Here is a 26068-nt window from a genome sequence, read left to right on the forward strand (position 1 = left end):
TAAAATGTGTAACATAGATGCTTAATAGCTTCCATGGATTTTCTTGTTTGCAATTTTTAGAGAATTCCCATCTACCTCTTAAACTAAAAGGGTCTTTGAGGCTTTAGTGATAGCACCTCTTTTAAGGATATTTATCCATCCACAATTTAGGGGGTCTTTTGAATGTCATCATTCATATCATACCTCTTAAACTAGGAATGTAAAGTGTTTTTAGCACTGACCAAAAGTCTCTGCTTTTTTCAAGGACATTACCTGTCCTTCGAGCCTCCTACTGACATCATTTATAAGCCTTCACTCAACAACTCATTCATTAATTCATTCAACTCACAATTTTCTGGGCAGTGGAAATAGAGTTATAAACAAGCAATGAGGTTCTTGCTTTCTGAAATGTACATTTCAGTGGGATAGGGATCAGAAAAATCAAGCATAATAGAAAAAAAATCATTCAGCCAAAAAAATATAATTGTAAGACATAGTAAGTGTTAGGAAGAAATTAAATAAGACCTGAGAGAGGAACAATAGCAGGAGATACCTATCTAGATACGATGGCTAAGAAAGGAGGCAAAATTTAAACTGAGACCTAAAGGTTAGGAGATGATAGCATGTAAAGAAGAAAGAAGGAATATTCTCAGCCAAGGGAACTATGTGTGCCAGGTGGGAAGTGGCTAGGATCATTTAGCAATAGGAAAAAGCCCAGTGTCACAGCAGTGCGTGGGCTGAGAGCAGTTCTGGAGGCATTCTGGACAGCAAAGACAGAGAAAGCAGACCACTGATGGCTGGTACCCAAGTAGACAGATGTTTGTAACCACTGGTTGAGGCTGAGGTTAGATCTTTGCTTTAAAAAAATTTCAAGCATGGGCCTCCCCCCTGGCGCAGCGGTTGAGCGCTGGGTTACAAAGCTGCCCGCAGCCTCTGCAGCGCCAGTTCGATCCCTGGCCACCGGGCAAGGGTTCCACATGGTGTGCAGACCTCTCCTGCCGCCCGCTGCTCCCCTCAGCAGTGTACTTCATCAGTCTGCCTGCTCTGCTCTCCCCTCTGGCTCTGGTGGATTCTCTCACCCTCCTGCGCTCTGACTGTACCCAGTGCTTGTATAAATAAATAGATAAATCTTTAAAAAAAATTTCAAGCATGGTGTCTAATACCTATCATTGTGTGATCAATAAGGGGGAAATGTAGAATAACAGTGGAGCAACCTTTGTTGAAATTTGCTTTGGACAGAGTGATGTATAGGCATCTTTTTATTTAATTTTTAAAAAACATACTTTCATTCATAGTAACCCTATTTCTTTTTTTTTTTAAGATTTATTTATTCTTGCATACAAGAGGCAGGGTATAGGCCAGATGTGCAGGATGGTGAGAGGATTCACCAGAGATAGAGCAGGGAACGCACAGGTAGACTGACTGAAATACACCGCTGAGGGGAGAAGTGGGCGAGACAGGAGAGGTCTTCCTCGCCATGTGGGATTCTCGCTGGCTGGCCTGGGATCAAACCTGCGCTGCAGAGGCTGCAGACAGCTTCACAGCTGAAAAATATATAATTGAGGTAAGCAAAAGTGAGGCAAAAGCAGGAAGAAATAATTTTTTTAACCTATCCCTTAGTTAGAACAACATTATGCCTGATAGGAATCCTGCCATTGAAGAAGGGAAAAAAATGTGTATTTGTAATTTTTTCCAGTCTCTTCCAGATATATTAATGAGCTAGTTGGAAATGAGCTTGAACATTTTCAGGAAAAGCTAAACAACAAGCCAATTCATAAATTCTAAGTAGCAGTGATAATCAATTTTTGTAGTTATAAAGATATGTATGGGAACTAATGCTGCAGTTGTGTGTGTGTGTGTGTGTGTGTGTGTGTGTGAGAGACAGAGCGAAAGAGAGAGGGAGAGAGAGAAGTAGACAGACAGACAGGCAGACAGACATCTTCCCTGGTGGTAAAATTAGAGGCCCATAAGAAATCCTGGCTTCACATGATGTCTCCATGTCTTATTCCTAGACACCTAGAATGGAACAAGGGTAGGACGAGTCTTTGACATAGATGAGAAGATGGACACCCAAGACTTGGGAATGCTTTTCCAGGTTATCTTCACCCCTGCTATGAAAATAGATATCCACTAATAGTCTTTCTTAAAATATTCTTCTTTTTTAAAAGATTTATTTATTTATACAAGCACTGGGTACAGTCAGAAGCACGGGAGGGTGAGAGAATTCACCAGAGCCAGAGCGGGGAACAGAGCAGGCAGACTGATGAAATACACTGCTGAGGGGAGCAGTGGACGCTGCAGGAGAGGTCTGCGCGCCATGTGGGACCCTTGCCGGCGGCCAGGGATTGAACCGGTGCTGCAGAGGCTGTGGGCAGCTTTGCAGCCCAGCGCTCAACCACTGCGCCTCCAGGGGAGGCCCTAAAATATTCTTGTAGATTATTCCATTTTGGTTTTTAGATGAAGAATAGTGAAATTAATGAAATGAGATGGGTACCATGTTAGGATGTTAATATTTATGAATATTTGATATGCATTGGTGTATTACATAGTCTCCCTAATGTACCAGCTAACAAGAATGGGATTGTGATGTGGACAGAGTGTAGGGGTTTTTACTTTCTTTTTTGGGGGAGAATATTCATTACACATGGGTTTGAGATTTACTGGAATATTCTTATCTAATATTTGGGGCACTTACTTTACTCATAGGAAGCATCTGCTGCTTCCATGAGAATTTTACAATTATTTTCCTTTGCATTATTATTATGGCTTTAGTAATTGATTAATCACTAGGATATTGAACAGCAAAGTGTTTTTCTTAGAGAAAGACTGATATTCCCACAAATATGGTTTTATAAGTTTTAAAATGACTCATGATTTTCTTTATTTTCTTCATCTTCAAATATTTTTTTATTTATCAGTGGATCATATCCAGTGTAATATCTTGATAAAATGTATTTTTCCTCCTTTTAAATACTCTTATATTATCATCTGTTTTTATGGCATGTTACTGCTTGTCTCCAGAGGCACACAGCATTTTTATTTTCAAGTAAATTTATATTAGTTACAGTCTCCAGCTGTTTTAGATATAGGATCATTTCCTGTCGGTACTGTTTCCAGGACAATTCTTTTTTCCCCCCTCACAAAAATGAAAAATGTAATTTAACAAAGACATCCTATAATTGCCTTCATATCTACCGAGGTATCTAGCAATCTAAATACTTATTTTATTTAAAACATCTGTCTACATAATATCCAGTGATTGTCCAGGGCTATATCATCTTTGGAAAAGGCAGTTGCTGCCACTTTTATTTAATTTATAAGGAACCAAAAAAAAAAAAGTCTTCTTAATATTGAATCTTCTGCCACTATGTCATATGTGTGATTTTTTAAAATGAGACTAGCTTACCTTTTGGTGCTTACAATTAGTTTAGTTGTTTTTAAATTGGGAAAGACCGTTCTTAAAAAATAACTATGGAATCATTTTGTAAGAATGATAAGCTTTTGTTATGTATATTAAAGTAGCATAATAAAAATGGTGGTGTGCTCCTCCACTTATATGATTAGCCTTATTCTGGAATCACATTTTTAATTGCCAAGTTTTAAAAGTTATTTAACTGTAGTTAATTTATTTTTACATATTATAAAAATGTAAAGACCATTTTTATGTAAAGTCCTTTTGCTGATTAGAACAGTCAATTGATATTTTCATGTTATTTTTTCAAAAAATGCATGGAGAAAGATGGCAGCTTCTATAAAAAGCTCTTTGTCTTGGTGGTGATATTGAATGTTGGCTGTAGAGAAACCCATTTGTAAACTCTATTTATTGTGCATGACCCTTGGAGCCTAAGATAAAGTGTTTAACTTTTAATAGATTGTATCAGTTTAGGCTCAGCTGAATGCCAAAAACAACAGACACCCAGGCGTACAATAGTGTGTCTAAATTAGAAAGTTTACCTTTTCCAGGGAAGTAATCAAAATATTCTTTTTTGGAACACTAAGAGTATGAAAGGGAAATGATTATGGTTCCCTACTGACATACTGTTATGATTGACAGGAAAAACCAACATGCATGCCACCTGAGACATCTTGTTCAGGAACTTTCTGGAGGGTAGTAAATTGGTGTTGGCACAAACACAAAAAAATAAAATGACTTGATTCAGCACTTTTCAGTTCTGAATCCCCAAACACTAAAGAAAGAAGTAAATATTCATCATATGATCAAAATTTATATTGATTTTTAGTCTACATTAGCAGCTCAAAGTTGAGATTCTTGACAGGGTGGATGTCGGTTTGAGTGATTCTCTTTGAAATGAGGATATAGGCACTGAGCTGAGTGCTACCGTGCATTCCTGAACCATAGGCCCTGATTATTAGAACCCTAGGAGGCTAAATTTTTTAAAGAATAGTATAAAGGCACACTTGTTCAGTTCTGTTTTGATAACTAAATTGTTATTATTAGTATGTAAAGTAATTCTTGTTGTTCCTGCTTCATTCCTTCCTTTCTATCCCCATCTAAGGACAACTATTTTATAGAATTTCAAAGGAACTGGAGTGCACATCATACTCATACTTAATAGCAGCATTTGCCAGCATAATTGTACTTAGGAAAGAACTGCCAGTCCTGCAGGGCAAGAGAAGCTAAGATTGTATCTTCACATTATACATCTTTAATTTTTAGTTTCTGCCAGAAAGTAAATAAGGATTTGCTGTAGTTGAATTTGGAAGATGGGAATAAGGACACAGCCATGGAATATAAACACAGACTTGATGCCTGTGTCATTGTGCAGAGATTTGCTAAGGAAGCAGTAATGGAGAAACATCGAAATTCTAATCATCCCCTCCAGTCCACACAGTGTAATCACGCTCCTTTCCCACCCTAGCTCATGACATAAAATGCTGAATTTTTAATGACTTTAACTACTTGCATTACAAAGAGGAGGAGGGAGGTGGTGGATGAAGCTCTCCACAAATGCAATTGTGTGATATATTTGTTCCTTATGTTTCTTAGGTGGAGGTGTGGTAGTTGTTGTTGTTTTTAATAAAGATCTTATCCAACATTAAATTGAAAGAGGACATTTTTCTTTACATACAAACAAATGCAGAAGAAATAATGAAAATAGCATTTGTGTTCATTTCTCTGCTTTGTTTAAATGCTTTGCCTTTCAGAAATATCATTAAGGATATAGCTTTAAAATTGAATTTCTTAAACATTATAGTGAGTGTTTTAATAGTTTGTAAATAGCATCAAGCTGATAGAAATAAAGATGACCTTTTTAAGATATAATTATATTTTTTACTTAAATCAGTTATCTTTCATAGTCCTGACTCAGTTATCCATGAATATGAATATAAATAAACCTTGAGAACCTAAGGCTAGGTTTCTAGAACTGCTAATATGATCATAAAGGTTTTGTATCTTAATGTGCAAAGATTAGTATATAACTAGTAGTCTTTGTTAAGTATAACAATGAAATACCTTTGAGAGCCTTGTTAAATTTTTGATACATGTTTAATTTAGCAATAGGAAATATATTTTTAAATCTTTTTATAACTCTTATCTATTGGTTAAAAGAAACCTTATAATAAACTTATTGTTTCCTTGGCAAATTCTCTGAAGTATAATATTGGTCTTATCCTTGAACGAATATTTTAGCTCCTCTTATTTAGTATAATTTTCCTGTAATTCATATTTATGTTCCCTGAGGGCAGGCACTCTGTCTAACCTAGATTTTATATTGCACAAAGTCTTATACATAAGGAGCACTGCAGATCTATCTGTCAAATGAATAAATGAAAGCCCTTAGTCAAGTTTATTCCAAAGAAATACATTCCTCCTTACACCTTTGACTCCCTACTCTGATTCTATAGAAGGAAGCTTTCCTACGTTGCTCAGCCATGTGCCTACAGGATACAAGAACATTGTGAGTTTCTCATCTGTTGTAATGCCAAATGTTATTTGTATTTAGCTAGATTGTAGCTGATCACGGATATGTGAATAAATGTCTCTAGAGAGTTCATTTCTGGACAAAGGAAATGCACTTTGAATTCTCACCAAAAGAGAAGTTATTTCAGGAGCTTATGAACTACCAACAATGATGACAAAAACAAAAATTAACAAAATAACCAGGTTCTTTTACAAAAAACATTGTAAAAGTGACAACTCTAAATCCTGGAGTGAGTATGGGGTGCTCTGCCAAACAAAAGCATGGAGATTTCCAAGTGTAGATTCTAATCAATCCTGGAAGTCCTTGTTAGGGCCTCTGGGAGGTTGAGACCTGAAGGTGTTTCCAGAAAAAGGAAGCACTGTGGGTCATTTGCATGAGAAGAATACTGTGGGAAGGAGAGAGGGGAGGTATAGTAAATATTTATATAGGGAAGAAGAAAAAAGGCATGTGCTTAAAGATACTATATATATGCATATATATATATATATATACGTTATAAAAGTGGGAAAATATTTCCAAATGACAAAACTATTTTCAGAAAAAGTATATTCCCACAAACCTCTCTATACATGATAGCAGGATCCCCATGGTCTTCCTCAGTTAGTGTAGATCTTCCAAATACACTCTATGGCATTGTTGTCTTTCTAGAGTGTCAAATGAGACTCTTTTTAAAAAAAAAAAAAATGGGGAAAGCGAATTTTATTAAGGTAAAACAAGTTCCTATGCAGAAGACTTAAAACTTCCTTTTGAAATCAATTGTAAATAATACCACATCAAGACAATAGTTGAAATTTTCATTCTATATGTTTGCAACTGTTGTGGTTATTTTCTGATATAATGTGTGACATATAAGATCACTGTGTTAGCTGAATAAAATGTTACCAAATGATTCTTGAATTGAAAATTATTTCTTTTCTAGAGAAAAGTAAGCAATAACTTTTTTTCATTAAAGAAAAAGTCTCATTCTAAGGGAGAATGAAGCCAACAATTGAAAAATCAAGCTGAGGATATAACCTTCAAACTATTTTACTTCTTTGTATATTTAAACCATTTCAGATCTTCAGACTTAGTAAAATTTATTCAACCAATTTATATAGAGTATTACGTACAGTGCTGTGTTGGGTGCTGGGGGTACAGCAATGAGCACATAAGATAAAAGTCCTTATCCTAATTGGGCTTCCAGTCTGCTTGGAAAATATAAAATATATAACATATTTTGGCAAGATATGGCATTATATATACATATTTATATATATCTACATATAGATACATGAATGTATAGGAGTGCTGGGGGATGTAAGTTGGACTTTTAAGTAGAAGATCAGAGGAGATCTGAATGAGAAGATGTCATTTCGGCAAAGACCTAAGGAATGTAAGGGACTGAACTATGGTGCAAACAAGAGCAAATTTGCCTAGAGTGGGCCTACCAGCTCTGCAGAAGTAGCTTGGGATAGGTTGAAGATTGAGGACGAATCTCTGGCATGGGAATGGGTTTGAGACAAAAAAGAGGAACTGGACATAGTAAGATAATGCATGTAAAAGCAATTTTACTGTGATGGAGAGCCAGTGAATAGGGCTTTCACCAGAGGATAGATTAGTGTCAATTGGTCTATAGGGATTATTATTTTCTTTTTTTCCTTTATATGGGAAAGCCAACAGCATTCTTTTGGTTAAGGTGCTAATGAGAATAATACAGTAGGGAGGAAAACTTGATGTAAAAGAGAAAGACAATTTGCTGTAGAGGGGATCTTTTTTTTATTTCTTACATTTTATTTATTTATTTATTTTTTAATATTTAAATATTTATTTATTTTTAAAGATTTATTTATTTATACAAGCACTGGGTACAGTCAGAAGTGCGGGAGGGTGAGAGAATTCACCAGAGTGGGGAACAGAACAGGCAGACTGACGAAGTATACTGCTGATGGGAGCAGTGGGCACGGTAGAGGGGATCATTTTTGCATAGTAAGAGAATGTCTGGTGCACCAGTGGAAGGGATTGGACTTTGATGGAAATATGGATAGTTTCCACACTAACTGGAGGGAAGACAGATGATATAGACCCAAATGCAAGTAGATGGGTAGATGTACTAGGAAGCTATAAAGTACAGTACAAGTGGACAGGTAGACCCACGATGGCATAAGTTAAGAAAGAATAAAATTAATGGTAACACATTTGCAGTGTACTTAACCCAATACAGAATATTGGGTCATGCAATGATAATGAATTAATTGATAGGTCTTAGTTAAATTAGTGTTTTTTATGGCAAGGATAAGGCATATCTCTATAAGTGATTATGTGTTCAGTCCTTGAAGAATGTTAGAATGACTGAAATTCTCCCCATCCCCAAAATTATCCTGGGCTTTTTGTTATTAAAAACAATGTCAGAGGGAAGTAGATGATTGAGTACTCAGGCCAAAAATACCATTGAATTTGGGTCACAACATACCAAGTCAAATTTAAATAAAATATTTCAGAACACAGTGTCTTGTGTTCTGATTAAGTTATTAATCTGCAGTCTAAATTTGAAGAGGAATATCTCTAGTGAGTTGAGCCCTAGTTGCATACAAAATAAAGGTGGGAAACATGCTACTATTGCTAACTAGCAAAGCAATTATAATAAGCCACAGATGAGAAGGCAGTATTCCTGACTTTATTATATATATTAGTCTGCTAGGGCAATAATAACAAAATGCCACAGACTGTATGGCTTAAACAAATTTATTTTTTTAAATAAATTTGTGAGAAATTTATTTCTCTCACTTTTGGAGACTGGAAGTCCCAGATCAAGATTTGGTTTCTAGTAAGACCTTTCTCCTTTGCTTGTAAAAGATTACCTTCTTGCTGTGTCCTCACATGGCCTTTTCTTTGTTTGCTATCTCGTCATTTTCTTATAAGGACACTAGTCCTGTGAGGTTAGTGCTCCACCATTGTGACTTGACTTAACCATAATTACCTCCTTAAAGATCATCTCTAAATAAAGTTATCACATTGTATGTTAGGGTTTCAATGTATGAATTTGGAGGGGCACATGCATTAAGTTAAAAGTTTACTAGAAGTAGGAGTTACTAGATTCTCTTAGATATTACCATTCTTTGGGACTTCTGACTCAATGGAAACTGTTGATTCCTTTTTCAATGTAGCACATCAGAATTATTTCAAAGTACATTAGAGGTAAGAGTTTTATAAGCATCAAATGACTACCTTGCCTTGACAGGAAGAGAGAAATGGAGAAAGATTAAGGCCATGCAGAAACAATGACATTTATGTTGGCATGTTGTTGGATCACTTCCATATCCAATCACAGCTCAGAGCCCATTATCTATTTGCTTCTACACCTGACAAAGTCATATCCATACTCCCAAATCTGCTTCAAATGCCACCTTCATCAAGCTTTTATTGCCCAGTCCTGACCTTTAGGCAATTAGTTTGTATTCCTATCCTCCCCCACAGTCATTTCACTTGCCACAATTGTACTTAGCTGCTGGTATGGTTCTTTTCTATACTGCGCCGTATAGACACTGTATTTTATTCTTCTTTATCCCCACAGTCTCTGATGTAGTTCTTGACACTTGATGAAGACTCAATATGAGTAATAAATGGATGGAAGTATGAATGTAAAATTCACTCATTGAACAATTATTTACTCAGCCCTACCATGTTTCAGATACTGCCAAGGTGTTAGGAATTTAAATTGGCAAAGTAGACAGACAGACCCAGTTTCTATATGGGGCTTGGAATCTAGAGAGAGAGAGAGAGACAGAAAAAGTACAAGCCAGCAAATACAAGATTTTAAAATAGTGGTATGTGCTGTGAAAAAAATTAGCGCTGTTTCAAAACAGTGAAAATCTACTTTTGATAGAGTGGTCAGGGAGGCCTTTGTGAGTCGCTACTGCTGTGAGAGTAGTTATCTGAGGATGAGAAGAGATTAGCAAGAGATGTTCCAGATTTAGAAGAAAATATGGTAAACTGTCCTGAAATAGGAAAGAACTATTAAAAGAACTAAACTGTTAAAAGCAGTGAAAGAAGGAAAGGAAGACAGGGGCATGGTTGTCAAAAGAGAGACTTGTAGGAAATGAGGTTTGAGGTAGGGAGAAACAAAATCTCATGAGCCATAAAAAAGTTTGTTTTTCAGCTTTGAACATAGTATGAAACCAACTTCTGTTTTATTAACGCCTCTCTGGTCACTATAAGGGAAGGGATTTTGAGGGACAGGAATTGGGTGAAGGGAGATACAGATTAGAAGATAATTGCCCTCTTGCAGGGGGGAAGAGGATAAAGGCTTAGATCAGGATGGCAGGAATGCAGATTGGAGACAGACTGGAGAGAAACTTTGGAGGAGGGATCAACAGAATGTAGGGAGTCATTGGCTGTTTAAAATGAAGAAGAGGAGGAGTTAAGGATCACTTTCAGGTTTCTAACCTTAGCAACAGATGGTGCCATCTGTTTACAAAGAAAGGCCTCAGTACTAAAAGTTTTGGGAGATGTAGTGATGATGAAAATGGAGAGTTGTTTTGAACATGTACACCTTAAGTGAATCTAAGTAGCATTATCAAGTGGTTGATTAGATAAGAGTGTAGAGATCAGAGGAAGGGGATTGGGAGCTATTGCCGTACAGTTGGCATTGAAAGCCCTAGAAAAAGGAATGAATAAAGAGGTTCAGAATTAAGCTTGGAAACAACAGCCACCAGTGATCTCAGCTGTAATTCAAAAAGATCAATCACTGAACTACCTATAAAACAGATTTGGGAATGGTAGAGAATATGGTAGGAAGAGCAATTGAGAGTCTATTGCATTAGGTGAGCCAAGGGGCAATATAGGCCAAGACTAGAGTAAGAACTGATCCTTCTTCTCTTCTCATCATATACTCTCTTAGTGGCAGCCTCATTTCATCTGCTAATGTTAACAATTACTCTAGATTTATACTTTAGTCCTAATATTTCCACTTATTGCTGGATATATCATTCTTGGTACCTCAGAACTAAAGTCTCAAATCCAACTTATTTGTTCCATTTACACATATAGTTCTTTGTATACTCCAACTCCCATTGCTGGCACCCCAGGCTTCTCAGCAACCATTCAGTAAAAGGTCGATTTGTCATTGACTATAGTTCCTTTTTATTTTTCTTAATAAGTAAATTGTTAAATTTGTTTATACATCTATAATATTATTTAAGCAGGCTAAGTTTGCATTTGTAAAATAAAATACTTTAAAACTATCCACTATTATTATAGATGATAATAAATAAAATTCTTTAAATCAAAGATTCAGTGTTGCTACTATTTTAAGAATTGTATTTTCTTCAAATTTTTCTTCTAAAAATGTATCTTCGGACTGAGATACATTGTGAGAAAAAGTTAAGACATTCTGCAGAGAGATTTTAAACTGGCAAAGTCATTCAGCCTTAACAGAAGGAACTACTTTGATTCTATTTTTATCACCATGTGTAGGAATGAATCACTGAAAGCAGAGTTAGAAATAGAAATGGATAGAAAAGACCTGGACTGTCTAATTCATCTTGTTTGTTCATTTGCTATGTCAAATGCCTATTTGATACTGTGCAATAAAAATTAAAACATTTTAGTCATTTTCTTTTTTTCTTTTCTTTTCTTTTTTTTTAAATAATAAATTTTATTTTTATATTCCCCATACAATTGCAGCCCCCCCATTCTGACCCCAATCCCTCCCCTCCCACCCCCGCCCCCCTAAAAGTATCTCTGGTTCATAGTTTTTTGTTGATTTTGATTTTCACTTTCTTATAGTTATTCATTTTCCTGGTCCCTTATTTAAGTTTTCTAGATTCCTGCTATGAGTGAGACCATCCGGTATTTTTCTTTTTCTTTTAGTCATTTTCTTAAGTTGACTTTTTTTGAATTTGTCTCTGTCTTGTTCTATGAACCCCTTTCCATGTGTCCTATAATGTGAGAAGTGTTTCTCTTCATATGCAGAAATGGCCTAGAACCTCAAAGGGATGAAGCCCAGTTATTTTTTTGTAGTAATGATGAGTCCACACTAAGTCAACCACATTAAAGTGATCCTTTTTTAAAAAAATTTTATTTATTTATGCATACAAGAACTGGGGTACAGGCCAGAGGTGCAGGAGGTGAGAGGATTCACAATAGACAGAGTGGGGATCAGAACAGGCAGATTGACTGAAATACATTGCTGAGGGGAGCAGTGGGCGAGTCAGGAGAGGTCTGCTGCACCATGTGGGTAGCTCCCTGGCCAGGGATTGAACTTGCGGTGGCTGCAGATAGCTTCATGGGTTGCATCTTAACCCCTTATGCCACCAGGGAGGCCCTTAAGTGATCCTTTTTATGACCAGTGTCCCACATTTGTAAGATCATTATTCAGAATAAGCAGTAGTCTAGTTTGTCACCTTAGAATAGTTAAAACTAATAGGAATCTCTAAGAAACAAATATGTCCCTTGGCACCTAATGGTACAGATGCATTAGTCTAATGAAGTTTCCAGTGGAATAATCTTATAATTCCTATAGTTTTGACCAAAAGAGGACTATATGTTTGGGTGGTATATGGGAAGAGTATTGTTTTTAAGTTCTTTAATTATTGTTCAATATCTCATAGTTATCTCATATTTAACCACCTAAGAATATCACATGCTCTTTTTGAAAGATAAATTCTTTTTTATTTCTTTCTTTCTTTTTTTTTTTTAGTCATTAACTCCCTATAGTCAGTTTTATGCTACCTCTCCACCCCCATTAAAAAAAAATTCTAAGGTCAGTAATTATTATTTCTAAAATTGTATGATATTTACTAACCTCTTGATTGGGACTCTTCTATGATGCCATTAGTATGCACCCCACCTCCTTGTTCACATCTTTAATAAATATGCTAAGTAAGTCTAGAGCTTGCATTTCTTTTGTGCCTTCCCACCAGCTGCATACCTTCTCCCCAAATAGGATATACTCAGTGTAACATTGTCCTTTGTTTATAGTGTTTATTCTTGTTGTTTGTTTTGGGTTGATGAATAGGCAATTCATTGTTTTATCTTTTTATTTTTCAGTTGAGTCTATTCTTACTTAAGTCAATTAAATTAGGCAAGAAAAGTTCTCATAAACCAATACATAGACTGTATTTTTTAACTGATTTTTGAAACCTCAATTATATGAATATAGTAATTTAGCATTTTTGAAAGTTATTTCTTAGCAATCTAGATCATTCACAATTAGCTGCTTGTGGAAAGCAACAGCATGGGAACTCTAGAATGACTTGAGATTTTACATTTCATAAGTTACTATTTCCTTTACAAAGTCCTGATTTGCCCTTTTTAAGCAGCTGCCACTTTGGTTTTTTTTAAAAAACACTTTCTTTTTCTCTATAGTGGAATCTGTAAAACTAGAGAGTAGGCAAAAGGCATTGTTTGGCTCTGGACACAGAGAGTAGAAGGTCATATCTGACTCAGCTTTTCTTACATGTTGCAGAATTCTGGCAACTATCCAACAGCTGACCCAGAACTATTTTTCTTAGGCGAATATGTAATTAAGTCATAAAGAAGTAGCAGTTTTAAGCCTTATCAGAAATATTAATGAATGTGCTTGGACTTAGTGATCTGTGCCAAAAGAAATAAGAGTTCCTTTGGTCCAAAGTGCACATGAAGTCAACATTGCCCCGTCCCCCTTACCATGGTAAGCATGCCACTGAAGAGATTTCATTCCTGATCTCATCTGGTCTTCCAGGGAACCCTAAAGCCACGGAATCACAACAGCTGCAATAAATAAAGCATCTATTCAATTCATTTCCATGCCAAATATTATTCAGCATTCTTTTGACCTTGGATTGATAGAAAACAGCATGGTGAACTTACTACCTCTTCTTTACCACAATGAGCCCCAAGTAACTAGGAAAGATTGAACAATTCAAAGCCTACATGTAAGCAAAATCACTATACCCTCTATTTTAAAATTATTAGGATAATAATATAGAGCCAAAAAATGTAATAAAGGCAGCCTGCTGTCACTATTGAGGAGGTATTAGAATTAGTGCTAGGCTTTTTTATTCTCCTCAGGGACGATAATGAGAAGCATTCAGAATATGTGTCCATGCAAATATATGGGTTGGAAGGGGATCTTTAAAAAATAAATGTTACATATGTGGCAATAGGAGGAAGAATATTATTAAGGAATTTCACAGAATTTTTATGTAAAGTCTCATCATACAGTGTTATGATCTCAGGGATATTTTGTGATATTTACTGAGTCTTCTGAGAGTTCATTTATTCAGGTCATATTTTAAGAAGGAACTTATAAGATTCAGATCTAAAATATAATTTGTAATATGCCCAGCTGATCCCATTAAATCCAACCCAAAAAGGAAGGGTATAATGATGTGAACAATTCCCATTCTTTGAGTTGTTACACCTCACTTGAAATGCATTCCTTCTGGATTAAAACAGCAATTCCTCTTTTTTTTCTCTCTCCAGGCTGAGGTTCAACTATGCTACCTGGAAGCACAAAGAGATGCTGTTGAACAGATGTCCCTCAAGCTGTATAGCGAGCAGTACACCAGCAGCAGCAAGAGGAAAGAAGAGTTTGCTGATATGTCAAAAGTTCATTCAGTGGGAGGCAATGGGTAGGGAATATTCTTTTTGTTATTTTACTAATCTTTACTTTTCCCATGATTTTCTTGTTAGGCAGGCATTTCTTCCCCAACTAACAAAGAAGAAGAAAAGCAGTAGATTACCCATTTATTTTTTTCTATTCATGCTGGAATTGAAGGTTGGGTTTTATCAGCTTCTGTCATCTAACCCAGAACTTCCTAATTTTGCTATTGTTTTTCAAAACAGCCTTGTGATCTTGCAAGGGTTATTGTAACTTTATTCTGCCTGTAGTATTGATCTTCTTTCTTTATAATTTCTCAGTGTATTTACCTGTTTTTAAATGTCACTATTTATTTTAATGTCTATTTAAGGAACTCCTAAATACCAGGACCTCATTGGAAACTTTGTAGAACGTAATTTTCCTGGAAAATGTAGATATTTAATAATTGTTTACAGATCATGGGCTAGCCACTTAGCTTCACATACAGTGAATTGGAAAAATAGAGTAGCACTTGCATTGATTATAGTATGTGAAAGGACCCAGCAACTTCAGTGACCCATCAACAATTTCATTCAGCCTGAGACATATGGCTGTGTTTATTTTATAGTAACTACCCATACTATTAAATTGTTAAGTCATGCATGCAGGTATTTCCAAATAACTGTAAAGTTATATAAATGTGTGTGTGTGTGTGTGTGTGTGTGTGTGTAGTCTTTTCAGGCTCAATTCTAATATTTAGTAGATGATTATTAAAAAGTAAAAGAGTAGTAATGAAATTTAATTATTTTATGATTTTAACAACTTGATAGTAATTATACTCATAAAAATGGAAACAGTAACCTATTTCATTTTTATACTTGAACCAGACAACATGGGGGAGAAGATACTTCCCCAACTTCTGTTATATATGTTAAGAGCATCATATGAATCTGTGAGACGTAACTCTTGCCAAAATATTCCCTGAAAAGGCAGGAGCAAAGAAATGTTATCATGTACTAGTTTGCATTTATCTTTTAAGCAGTTATAGTTTTAGCCCCTTAAAATCCTCATACAAATTTTTTGGATAAATTAAGTACATGGATTGCAAATTCTGTCTTGTGTTAAAACTAAGCTCTAGGGATACAGAGAAAGGATCAGAGCCATGATTCTGTATAGGAAGTGGGAAAGAACTTTTAAATTGTCAAGTTCACACACACATACACCACACACACACATATATATATATTTATATATATAATTTGTAGTTTTATCAGGATTTTTTTAATGCATAGACGTGTTATGTGTATATTTGATTCATCTTCAATTATTCAGTAGACACAAGACAGAAGCTTTGCAACAAATAAGAAAGAATAGGTTATATTTTGGAGCATGAATAATAAGCTGTTTTGAGGACTTAATGTGCTTTAATTTCTCTAAATGCCTAAATAGTCTCTGGTGTACATGCAAGCACAAACTTTAGGTCACATTTTTATGTCTTCTAAAAGCCCTAGGGATTGAGTGGGTACCACAAGCTTCTGACCTCAGATTCCAAGGCCCCAACCTGAGTACTTACTCTGGGCTCCACAATTCATAAATCTGCCCTGGGAATTGCTTAGTTAACAGCAAGCATTGTTCTGAGAAGTGGGAGTAGGTGAACTTGCCTGATATCCTTTGTTTGTGCTCCTTGGGGTACTGAAGACTGTGTATTGTGCAGAAATTTAAGAGTGCACTAAAGAAAAGCCAGCTATTTAATACTAAGAACAAAATCCATATACTCCTTTCTATTTTCTGTTTACATACAGAAAAGCATTGTTTGACAAATGTATGTGGGTGAGGTTATCTGGGGTGTTGTGCCCCTAAGACACTTTGCTCCCACAGTTAAATCCTTAATTTTGAAGCCTTAATAAAACAGCCTTGTAAAAATTATCTGCTCCAATGATACATAAACTTCATTAACCATTCCTTTTGTTATATAGAATGAACATTGTTTCTGATAAGCTATTGTGGGAATAGTGTGGGCTTTCCAGGGTCTTCATTCCATATGCAGATAGTCAATCTACTAAAGAGGAAATTAAGTTGATGATACAATTCATATATTTTTATTTCCTTCCCATGCCTACATGCATGCTAAAAAGAGTATGTAATTGAAAAATGTATAATAAGACTATTCTAAGGAAGACTCAGTGGCTAGACAGAATGGTGATCTTAAATTTCTAGGAATATTACATAACCAAAAATATATCATTTAGAAATGAATTTATAGCTTCTCTGATTTGATAAAAATATGAGTAGCAAGGTGCTATAACAGTTTATATCCAATTATAACTGCATGTTTAATAGTCATGGTGGAAGATATCCCCAAATGTATTTCAGGCTATAAGAACTCTAGTATCAGTTATGTGGGCCTCTAGGAGATAGTTGATAGTGGATCCAGCATTGCAATGTGGGGAACCATGGCTTCCTGGAGGGACATGCAATGTGTCCCTCCATGCAATGTCAGTAGTGATTGTCAGTGGGGTAGAGTGCTGCTTTTTGATACCTGCTGATATAAACAAAAGCAGTTATACATTGTTTTATTTCTTTCATCCAATAAATATTCACAGAAGTCCTACTATGTACATAGCATGATGCTCTGAACGGTTTGTCAAGAATGCTTACATTTTAAATACTTTGTAAAATGTAACATCTCTTTTCCCAACACTTCTGTCTATTAAGACATTGTCTCATTTCCATTTTCAAATGAATTTCAAAGATGCTATTTAATTCATTAAGAAGAATCGTACTTGCTGCCAAGACTCACTGTAGATTATGAAGCATGCCTTTTGTTCAGTTTATAAATGTTAAAACTGGGAGACAAAAAAGGTAGGTAACTGGTTTGTACAGGATAATGGTGCTAAGATTTCAACATAGAACCCTAGGTCAGAAGGTAGTGAACCAATCATAGTCACATGTTGCCCTTTCTTTGAGAATTTCTGTAGAATTCCATTGATAGGCACTTTCCCCCCTAAATTTCATACTGTGAATATTCCATAATCTACAAAATTTAAATAACAATATCTTCCTCCATGGAAGAATCTTAAGGAAATTTCATTAAAGCCGTAAGGAAGTTTGGTCATAAGCATTACAAGGTATTTGTAAGTGAAAAGAAAATTGACTCTCATTCACTAGTTGACAAATATTAATCAAATACCTCCTATATGATGCACAGAGATTAAAAGACAAAAATGAAATGGTTCCAGCACTTGAGAGACTCACTGCTTTATAAACATCCATAAACAACATGGATTTAAAGGATCTCAAATGATGAGTTAGACATCTGTATGGAGGGTTGGTATCATTGAAGCAAAGCTCAATTCTGACTGTGGTGAGGGGAGTTGGAATAGGTCAGGAAAGCATAGGGGATGGTTTTGGAAATAAGGCTAGGGAAATAACTTTTCTATTTAATCTAAATACCTACAAAAATAGACCACAGTCCTTTCTTCCACGAAAGCTATAGTCCAGCAGAAAGTATAGTAGTGAGCCAGTACTTTCTTGTACAGTGAGAGAGGAGGAAAACAGAGGGTGCTAGGAGAACTCAGAGAAAATAGATGGACTTTATGAGGCAGGGCTGTGTCTGATCATGTCATGTGCACTGCATCTGTTATAGTACTAGAATGAATAGGTGTATATATGAATAACTAAAACTGATCTGGGGCTATTAAGCCTATTAAATTGGAAAGTGTGGGGATGGGGACCTGCAATCTTTTACTTAAGAAGCTCTCTGACACTGAGATTTGAAAGATAATGTTTTTGTTATAAGAGATTTTTAGGTTAAAATTTAATGGAAATGTGGAGACTAAAGCTAGAAAGAATCAATAAGCCTTGGTAGCCCATCACCTGAGGGGAATGAAGGAGAGAAAGATGCTAATCTGATGTTCCAGTTGTTACCTCAAAGAGGAGAAAGAAAATAAGGGGATTCAGTCAAATGATTTTCGTATCATTCATCACTTAATAATTATTGAGCAACTATTAAGTGCAAACTATACTGGGCACAGGGGCTGTAGAGGCAATGGGAAGCAAAGGGTGTCAAGTGTATGTAAATCAGGAAAACCCTCAGGAGCAGTGTCAAGAAGGATGGCCCAGGGTCAGAAGTGATGAGAATGTTTCTCACAGAAGAGGCAGTGTGTACAAAAGCTAGAAATACTAAAGGATACCCAACATGTCTAGATTGGTGGGCTTAAAACAATAGCCATGCAGCAGTGTGGAGAACAGATTGGTATGGGCAAGACTAGACACTGCTTAGTTAAGAGTTTATTCTAGTCATCCAAGTGAGAAAGTTAGAACCTGGGGCTATTTTATTCATCCAAGTGAGAAAGTTAGAGCCTGGGGCCTCCCTAGTGGTGCAGGGGGTTAAATATGGCACTGTGAAGCTATCTGCAGCTTCTGTAGCAAGAGTTCAATCCCTGGCTGGCAAGGGAGCTATCAGTGTTGTGCAGCAGACCTCTCCTGTCACGCCCACTGCTCCCCTCAGCAGTGCATTTCAGTCAGTCTGCCTGTTCTGTTCTCCACCCTGTCTCTGGTGAATCCTCTCAATCTCCCCACCTCTGGCCTGTACCCCAGCTCTTGTTTGCATAAATAAATAAATAAATAAACAAACAAACAAACAAATAAATAAAAAGAAAGTTAGAGCCTGAGCTAAGACAATAATAATGGAAACTGAAAGAACTGATTTGATAGGCCCTGATCACCAAGTGGATGCAGGTCTTGAGGTAGGGAGTATTTAATAATGGACCCCCATGTCTCAGGCTTATGCACTCTGGCAGAGGGCATGGTATTCATTGAGGTAGGGAATGCAGGGGAGGAGCAGGTGGTGTGGAAGGGCAAAAGAAACTGAGCTATCTGGGACATCGTTCTTTTGATAGACTGTGGGACATCCAAGTGTAAAAGTCCAGAAGCTCAGGAATGTTTTGGGCTCCTCAATCATCAACAAGGACTGAGTGGTATACTGCTAAGTGAGGTAGAGGCTGAAAGAAGCAGGAGATTACCTTGTGTTAGACTTCCCTCCCTTCCTCTTCCCTTCTTTAAGGAATGTTTGTTTTAATAAGTATGGATAATATGAACATTTTGATTTCAGTTAAAATTTTTTTCTGATGTATTATACAAGTCATACAAAATAAAAATTACATCATTGAGAATTCCAGATGGTAGCTTCATTGGCAGGAATATAGGACTACAGTTGACTGTTATGTTCTGTATTAAAGCTACAGGTAAAAGCTCCTGATCCTAGATATTAGAACACTTAGATTTCTTCCAACTATAATATTTATCTTTAGGGATAATCATGCATTCACTTTAGACTAAGTCCTTAAAGGAGGAGAGAGACCATACTAGATTTAAATTAAAGACTAAAATTTAGGTTGGCACTTTACTACTTTTTAGCTCTGTGACCTTTTCTGGTATACTTAGCATCCTCAGATGCAGTATTTCTGTCTGTAAATTAGAAATAGTTATCTCAGTTTACTTCACATAATTTCTGTGCTACAGAAATATAATAAGCAGTAAGAAAATGTCTAATATACTTGGAATGTAGCAGATATGTGAGAAATCAGTTGATGAAATATATATTGAGCAACTACTAAATTTCATGGAGTGGTATGAGACGAAAAAGATACCTAAGACTTTATTTCCACAGTCCTTGGAAGAGAGACATAGACACTCAGGTACATTTTATGAAACAGTGTGCAAAATTCAAGACAAAAGGTATTATGGGGGTATCTAGGAAGCCTGCTTAATCCAGCCTGGCTAGAAGGGATCAGGAAGGTTCCTGAGAGTAAGAAACATCTGAGCTGTCTTAAAAGATGCATAGATATTAGCCATCACAAAGAAGAATGGTAAAAATTTCAACCACAAGACAGTAACTTATATAGGGTATGTATGTGGGGTCTCTGTGTGTGTGCACATGCATGTGCACATGCACCTGCTTGTGTTAAAAGTTACTATAAATAATAATTTAATGTTGTTGAAGCAAAGGGCATGGAGATTATTTCTGACTCTGCCTTCTGGGATCAGAATCGTATCCCAAGGGAGGTTCTCAAAGACTTTTGTTCTTGTAATAAAATTCTGGAAGATACTAGTCTCATGCCCGGCTTCCTCTGGCTTTGGAGGAATTTGGACAATATCTATAGATGGAAATGTAGTTAAGGTTTATATATGTCCCATATATAAGAATGTAGCAATAGCTAAGCCCTCATCATGCAAGGTATCAATGTAAATTTAATCCCAAATATAACAGTAAACTGTGTATAGGTTATTCCCAATCACAGCACGTTGAACTTTATGAATTTTAGATAAAAGCTTAAAAGTTTGGTAGGAAAGATGAATCCATTTTCATTTAGGAGAAATGTCTCTGAACTGGTGTATAAATACTCACACAAATATTGAAAATATCCCCAGAGAGAAATGATATTGACAAATGAAGTCAAATCACTATTTGAAATATTGATTGATTGAAGATCATATTTGAGTCTCTAATTTAATTAAGCAATAAAATGCACTGAATGACTTTGACCACATGAGAAAAGATATACTCACCCTGGATTTCACTGTGGCAGGGTGATCTTTCAGATTTCCTGTTGAGAAACAACTCAGAGTAGTTCTGTGCCATTGGATAATAGTCTTGCTCACTCATATTCTATCTCTTTCTCTCTGTCTCTTAAAACAACCATTTTGAATTTCTACTCAATAGGTATTTTTAGAACATGGCCATATAAAATGTTTTTGTTTGGCACACAGAGCAGCCATAACATGAAGTACTATCTCTTATAACTGCCACTTTTGAAAATACTTTCACAAATAAAGCACGACACCCCAAAGAAACCTCATTCCCATTATGCATTTCTACCACCTTCCCCTGCCTCTTACCCTATCTGAATCTAATGCTTAGCTAATCAGTGTTCAATTCAGGTTCTTTTTGTTCCATCCCTTGTACTCTGATGTTATTAAATACTAAGATCACAGTACAATATGCAGTCAAAGGAGCAAAAAAATGCCTAGCTACCTCCTGGATAACTGATATTCTGGGCACTATGTGATTATCAAAATAGGTATTTCTAGGGTAAAAATAAATCTAAACTGTAGAATATTTGTTTGGGAACATGATATTATGCTCTTTTAATGTGAAAATGCGTTGAACTAATTTCAGACCTACATCATTTTCCACTTCAGTGATCTAATGCCCATTCATGTCAGAAACCAAAAAAGGGTGAACCAGAGAGGTAGGCACATTTCTGAGGAAGTATGTTCTAAGTTAAGAATAAAGTCACCTAGAAAAGATTCTCTCTCTCTCTCTCCTTCTCTCTCTCTCTCCCTCCCTCTCTCTCTTTCTCTCTCTCTTTCTATACACACACACACACACACACACACATATAGATAGATTTTTTTAAAAAGATTTATTTGTTTATGCATACAAGAACTGGGGTAAAGGCCAGAGTTGCTGGGGGTGAGAGGATTCACCAGAGACAGAGTAGGGAACAGAACAATCAGACTGAAATACACTTCTGAGGGGAACAGTGGGCCACACAGGAGAGGTCTGCTGCACCATGTGGGTAGCTCCCTGGTCGGCCAGGGATGGTACTCTGCTGCAGAGGTTGCAGATAGCTTCACAGTGCTGTGCTTAACCCCTTGTGCTACCAGGGAGGCCCAATAGATAGATGTAACTATCTTCCATTTTAGTAGTTCCTGAGTGTTGGAGAGTTAATGTGGTCCATTGAAGAGTGAGAGATGGTTACAGGGAAAATGAGAGAGTGCCTAAAACAAATCTAACCTAACTCATTTTAATTTGCAAAGCTTAATTCTTTTCTTTAAAATTTGTTCCTTTACTTACTTCTCCATCTCCTCCACAAAAGGTTTGAATCAACTGACAAAAATATTTACAATAAAATAGGATAAATATTTCATATAAGTTAAGCAAAAGTGAAATATGTGTGAGAAAACAAATGCATAGTTTATGCATACCCACAAGAAGGGTTATGATCTGATGCTAAACTTTTCACACCCAAGAAAAGTGAAATCTATCAGAAAAATCAGGTGTTCTTATGTTAAAAATAATAGATATTGAGGGAAGCACAGTTTCTTATGCCTTTAAGTCCTTAGAGAAATTTCTAGGGTTTTTTTGTTTTTGTTTTTTTTGTTTTATGTTTTTTTTTAACTTTTATTTATTTATTTTTATAAGAGCTGGGGTACAGGCCAGAGGCACGGGAGAGTGAGAGGATTCACCAGAAGCAGAGCAGGGAACAGAACAGGCAGACGACAGAAATACACTGCTGAGGGGAGCAGCGGGCGCGACAGGAGAGGGTTGCCGCGCCATGTGGGATTTTCACTGGCTGGGATCGAACCTGCACTGCAGAGGCTGTGGACAGCTTCACAGTGTGGCACTCAACAGTGCCCAAGCCGTTGGCGGGCATTATCTTGAATGTTGGAATTTTTTGCTTTGTGGCTTTTATTACAGTAACAGGTATTTATGAACAAACAGTCCTTGCAAAAGTGGGCAAGTGACTAACAAATTTGTATGATTAATTTAATTTTTCTAGGCATTTTCACATATACATCAATGTATATGAGAATTGAGAAAATTACTGCTGGGGAGAACTCCATATTCCTTTTTATTTATTAATGGCAAAGGCAGGCTGCTTTTCTCACGAGGAAGTCGCTCATGAATTTTCATTCAAAATAGTAAATTAGTGTCCACACTTTAATATGTTTAGAGTGGAAAGGGATTCTACATGCAACTGTGCATATCAGATTCCATGGCTGGAAAGCTAAATTTTATTCTTTAATGATATTATGATTGGGCGAGGTGTGCCACTGTTGTGTCTCCCTTCTGTGCCTACATGCCTCCTGAAGTAGGGGATGATGGGAAATTCTGATCTATTATTAGAATTTTACTTCAGTAAATTTCTTAACCTATATTTTTGTAAGATTTTGTTAACACTCCGTTTAGTGGCTTTTTTTGAAAGCCAGAGACAAACTTCCTTGAGCAAATAATGTGAGCAGAATAGTGAATATTTGGGGAAAGAATCAATATGCTAAAGAAGCTAGAAAAATTGGATCATTTAATAGAAGTTCTAATATATACAAACTGGTATTTCAGCTACCGATCTTGTGTTTTTGGATATGTTGGCGTGAAATGAACCATTAAACTTAGAAAAGATGGATTCTTAAAAGCTCCCAAAATATTTGTTACTCCTGTCTTGGTAGAAAAACATCCAGGACTTTTTAGTGATATCTTTTCTTCAACCAATAATTGCTCTATTTTGATGATTTCTTCATTTCGTTGTCTGTTTTAATCAAAATTCCTTAGTGGGCCAAGCTGAAACCTCATATATTCACACACACCTCCCATTGATTTCACTTGGGTGAAACTTTATCTTTTAAGCAAAGTTTAAGTTGAAATGTTGAGTTAATGATGCTCACTTTAAATACCAAAGGCTGAATGCATTTATGTATTCAAACACTTAGCTAGTCAAACATAACTCCCATCAGGGTTTAGAGGAAGGATTATTCTTAAACTATTCCAGCCTCACAAATAGTGTACTGCTATCCAGTGTGCAGGAAAATGATACTAAATAAGCTTGTTAGTATTTTATTTCTGTGGTGAAAGGCCTTGGAATCATTTTGTACCCTTAAAAAGGCAGAATAAAATGTAGATAAGATGTTGGGGAAAATTTAGCCAATTACCTATAATATTTAACCCAGACTTTGAAAAAAAAAAAACCACTAAAGAAAAAATTGTACTTTATTTCTCCAGAGCCTTGTTTCTTTCTATATCAGATTCTTACTATGAAATAAACCCATTTTTAGCATAGTTCTTTAATTGTCTAACAAAAACTGATTTTGACTTAGGACACTTGATTGAAATTTTAAGTCTCCTAAAATGAGAATATTAACACCTGCAACAGAATGTCTGGCACTTTTATTATGAATTCATTTCAGATCAAGTATATAATGATTTAAAGGAAAAGTATCCACAAGCACACCGTTTTGGTGATGTGTTCATTCTGGTAACACTTGCATAGAGTGTATGTAAGTTTGCTTTACAACATCTTCATAGAGAATATAACATCTTCATAGAGTACCAAAATATATGTTTTGAGATGTTTTAACCTCTAGGAGATTGTATGTTTGAGTGAATGAGCTGAAAATAACTCAAGTACAATTACAAATGAAATTTTATGAGAAACATTTCTCCAAAGAAATAATTCTCATACACATATATTCCTTATAAGATTCCAAGTTTTTTACCACAATTTTAGTTGCCTTGCTGTCCTTTCTAAAATAAAGAGATAAGGGCATTTTTCACCAAGGAAAACCTGATTCTGAATTGACCTAATAGAATCAGCATATTCTTCAAGAGGATATAGAACGGTTGGCTAGTTCTATGCTACTCTTGTTAAATTCATTCATTGTTGATCTTATCTGTTTTCCTGTGTAGTACCTGGCACTATTCCTGAAAAACATTGTCTTTCATAAAATCACTTAAAAAAATAATTAGCACAACTTTGCAGGTTATATATACATAAGAAAGTAAACTACTTCCTTACCTAAGAATTTTCCTGAAAAAACGAGTACATTTGGGCCTCCCTGGCGGCACTAAGGGTTAAACACCACACTATGAAGCAATCCACAGCCTCTGTAGCATGAGCTCGATTCCCAGCTGGCCGGAGAGAAACCCACATGGCGATGTAGACCTCTCCTGTCTATTTCTCTCCTATGCTGCTCTCCTCAGCAGTGTATATCTGTCAGTCTGTCTTTTCTGTTCCCTGCTCTGTCTCTGGTGAATCTTCTCACCCCCACCCCCTCACATCTCTGGCCTGTACCCCAGCTCTTGTATGCATAAATAAATAAATCTTAAAAAAGAGTACATTTAATTGTAGTTATTTCTCAAGTTTTCAAAAGAATCATCAAAGAAACTTTAGTAATTCATTTGTGATTTGCTACAAACTCAGACATTTGATTTAACTAATTTGGGAAACTCTGAACTCTTTTCTAAGGTATATATTAGGTGGCCAGAAATCTGAAATCAGGTGCAAATACTTAAAAAGCGTGTTTATTTGTCTGTTTTTTTATAAAGTCTCAGTATTATGACATTATGGAAATCTGTTTGGAAAACACTGGTGTTGATTCTGCACTTAATGAAACAAAATATGGAACTAAAGCACTTACTGTACCTAACAAACTGAAGCCTGAATATTGTCAACTAAGATAAAAAAAACAGGCTAGACTGGAGAAAGGAAGACTATCTGTGTTAGGTTCATTCATCATTTGCAGATCTCCAGCATAGATCCAAGGTGCATTTAACTGGAAGAAATGACTTTTGATAGAAGGAATAGCTCAGTGGATATAAAGGCATAGTAAAGAGCCAGTAAAAATGCTCATGACTCTGAACATCTATCATCCTATATATATATTTCCATTTATTTAAAATCTATTATAATTTTCACTATAGAAAAGAGGAAGATGCTAAAGGAATGGATAGGCAACTCACATTAATTGAGCATTTACTGCATCTCATCTTTTAAGTAAGCAGTGTATCATTATCATACATTGAAGGCAAAATCTCACCTGCAGA

The 26068-nt window shown here is 35.9% G+C and overlaps 1 protein-coding gene across 1 annotated transcript in view; it reads left to right on the plus strand.

The window, feature by feature from the left end:
- AKAP6 (A-kinase anchoring protein 6) overlaps positions 1 to 26068 on the plus strand; it is a gene marked incomplete at its 3' end in the record, with an annotated part of 338178 nt that overhangs the window by 200543 nt on the left and 111567 nt on the right. Inside the window, exon 7 of the mRNA XM_084241293.1 lies at positions 14367 to 14515. Within this exon, the coding sequence (XP_084097419.1) occupies positions 14367 to 14515 (149 nt within the window). The remainder of the gene's footprint in view (positions 1 to 14366; positions 14516 to 26068) is intronic.

This window comes from Talpa europaea, assembly GCF_964194135.1.
Source record: "Talpa europaea genome assembly, chromosome: 8".
Taxonomy (NCBI): Eukaryota; Metazoa; Chordata; class Mammalia; order Eulipotyphla; family Talpidae; genus Talpa; species Talpa europaea.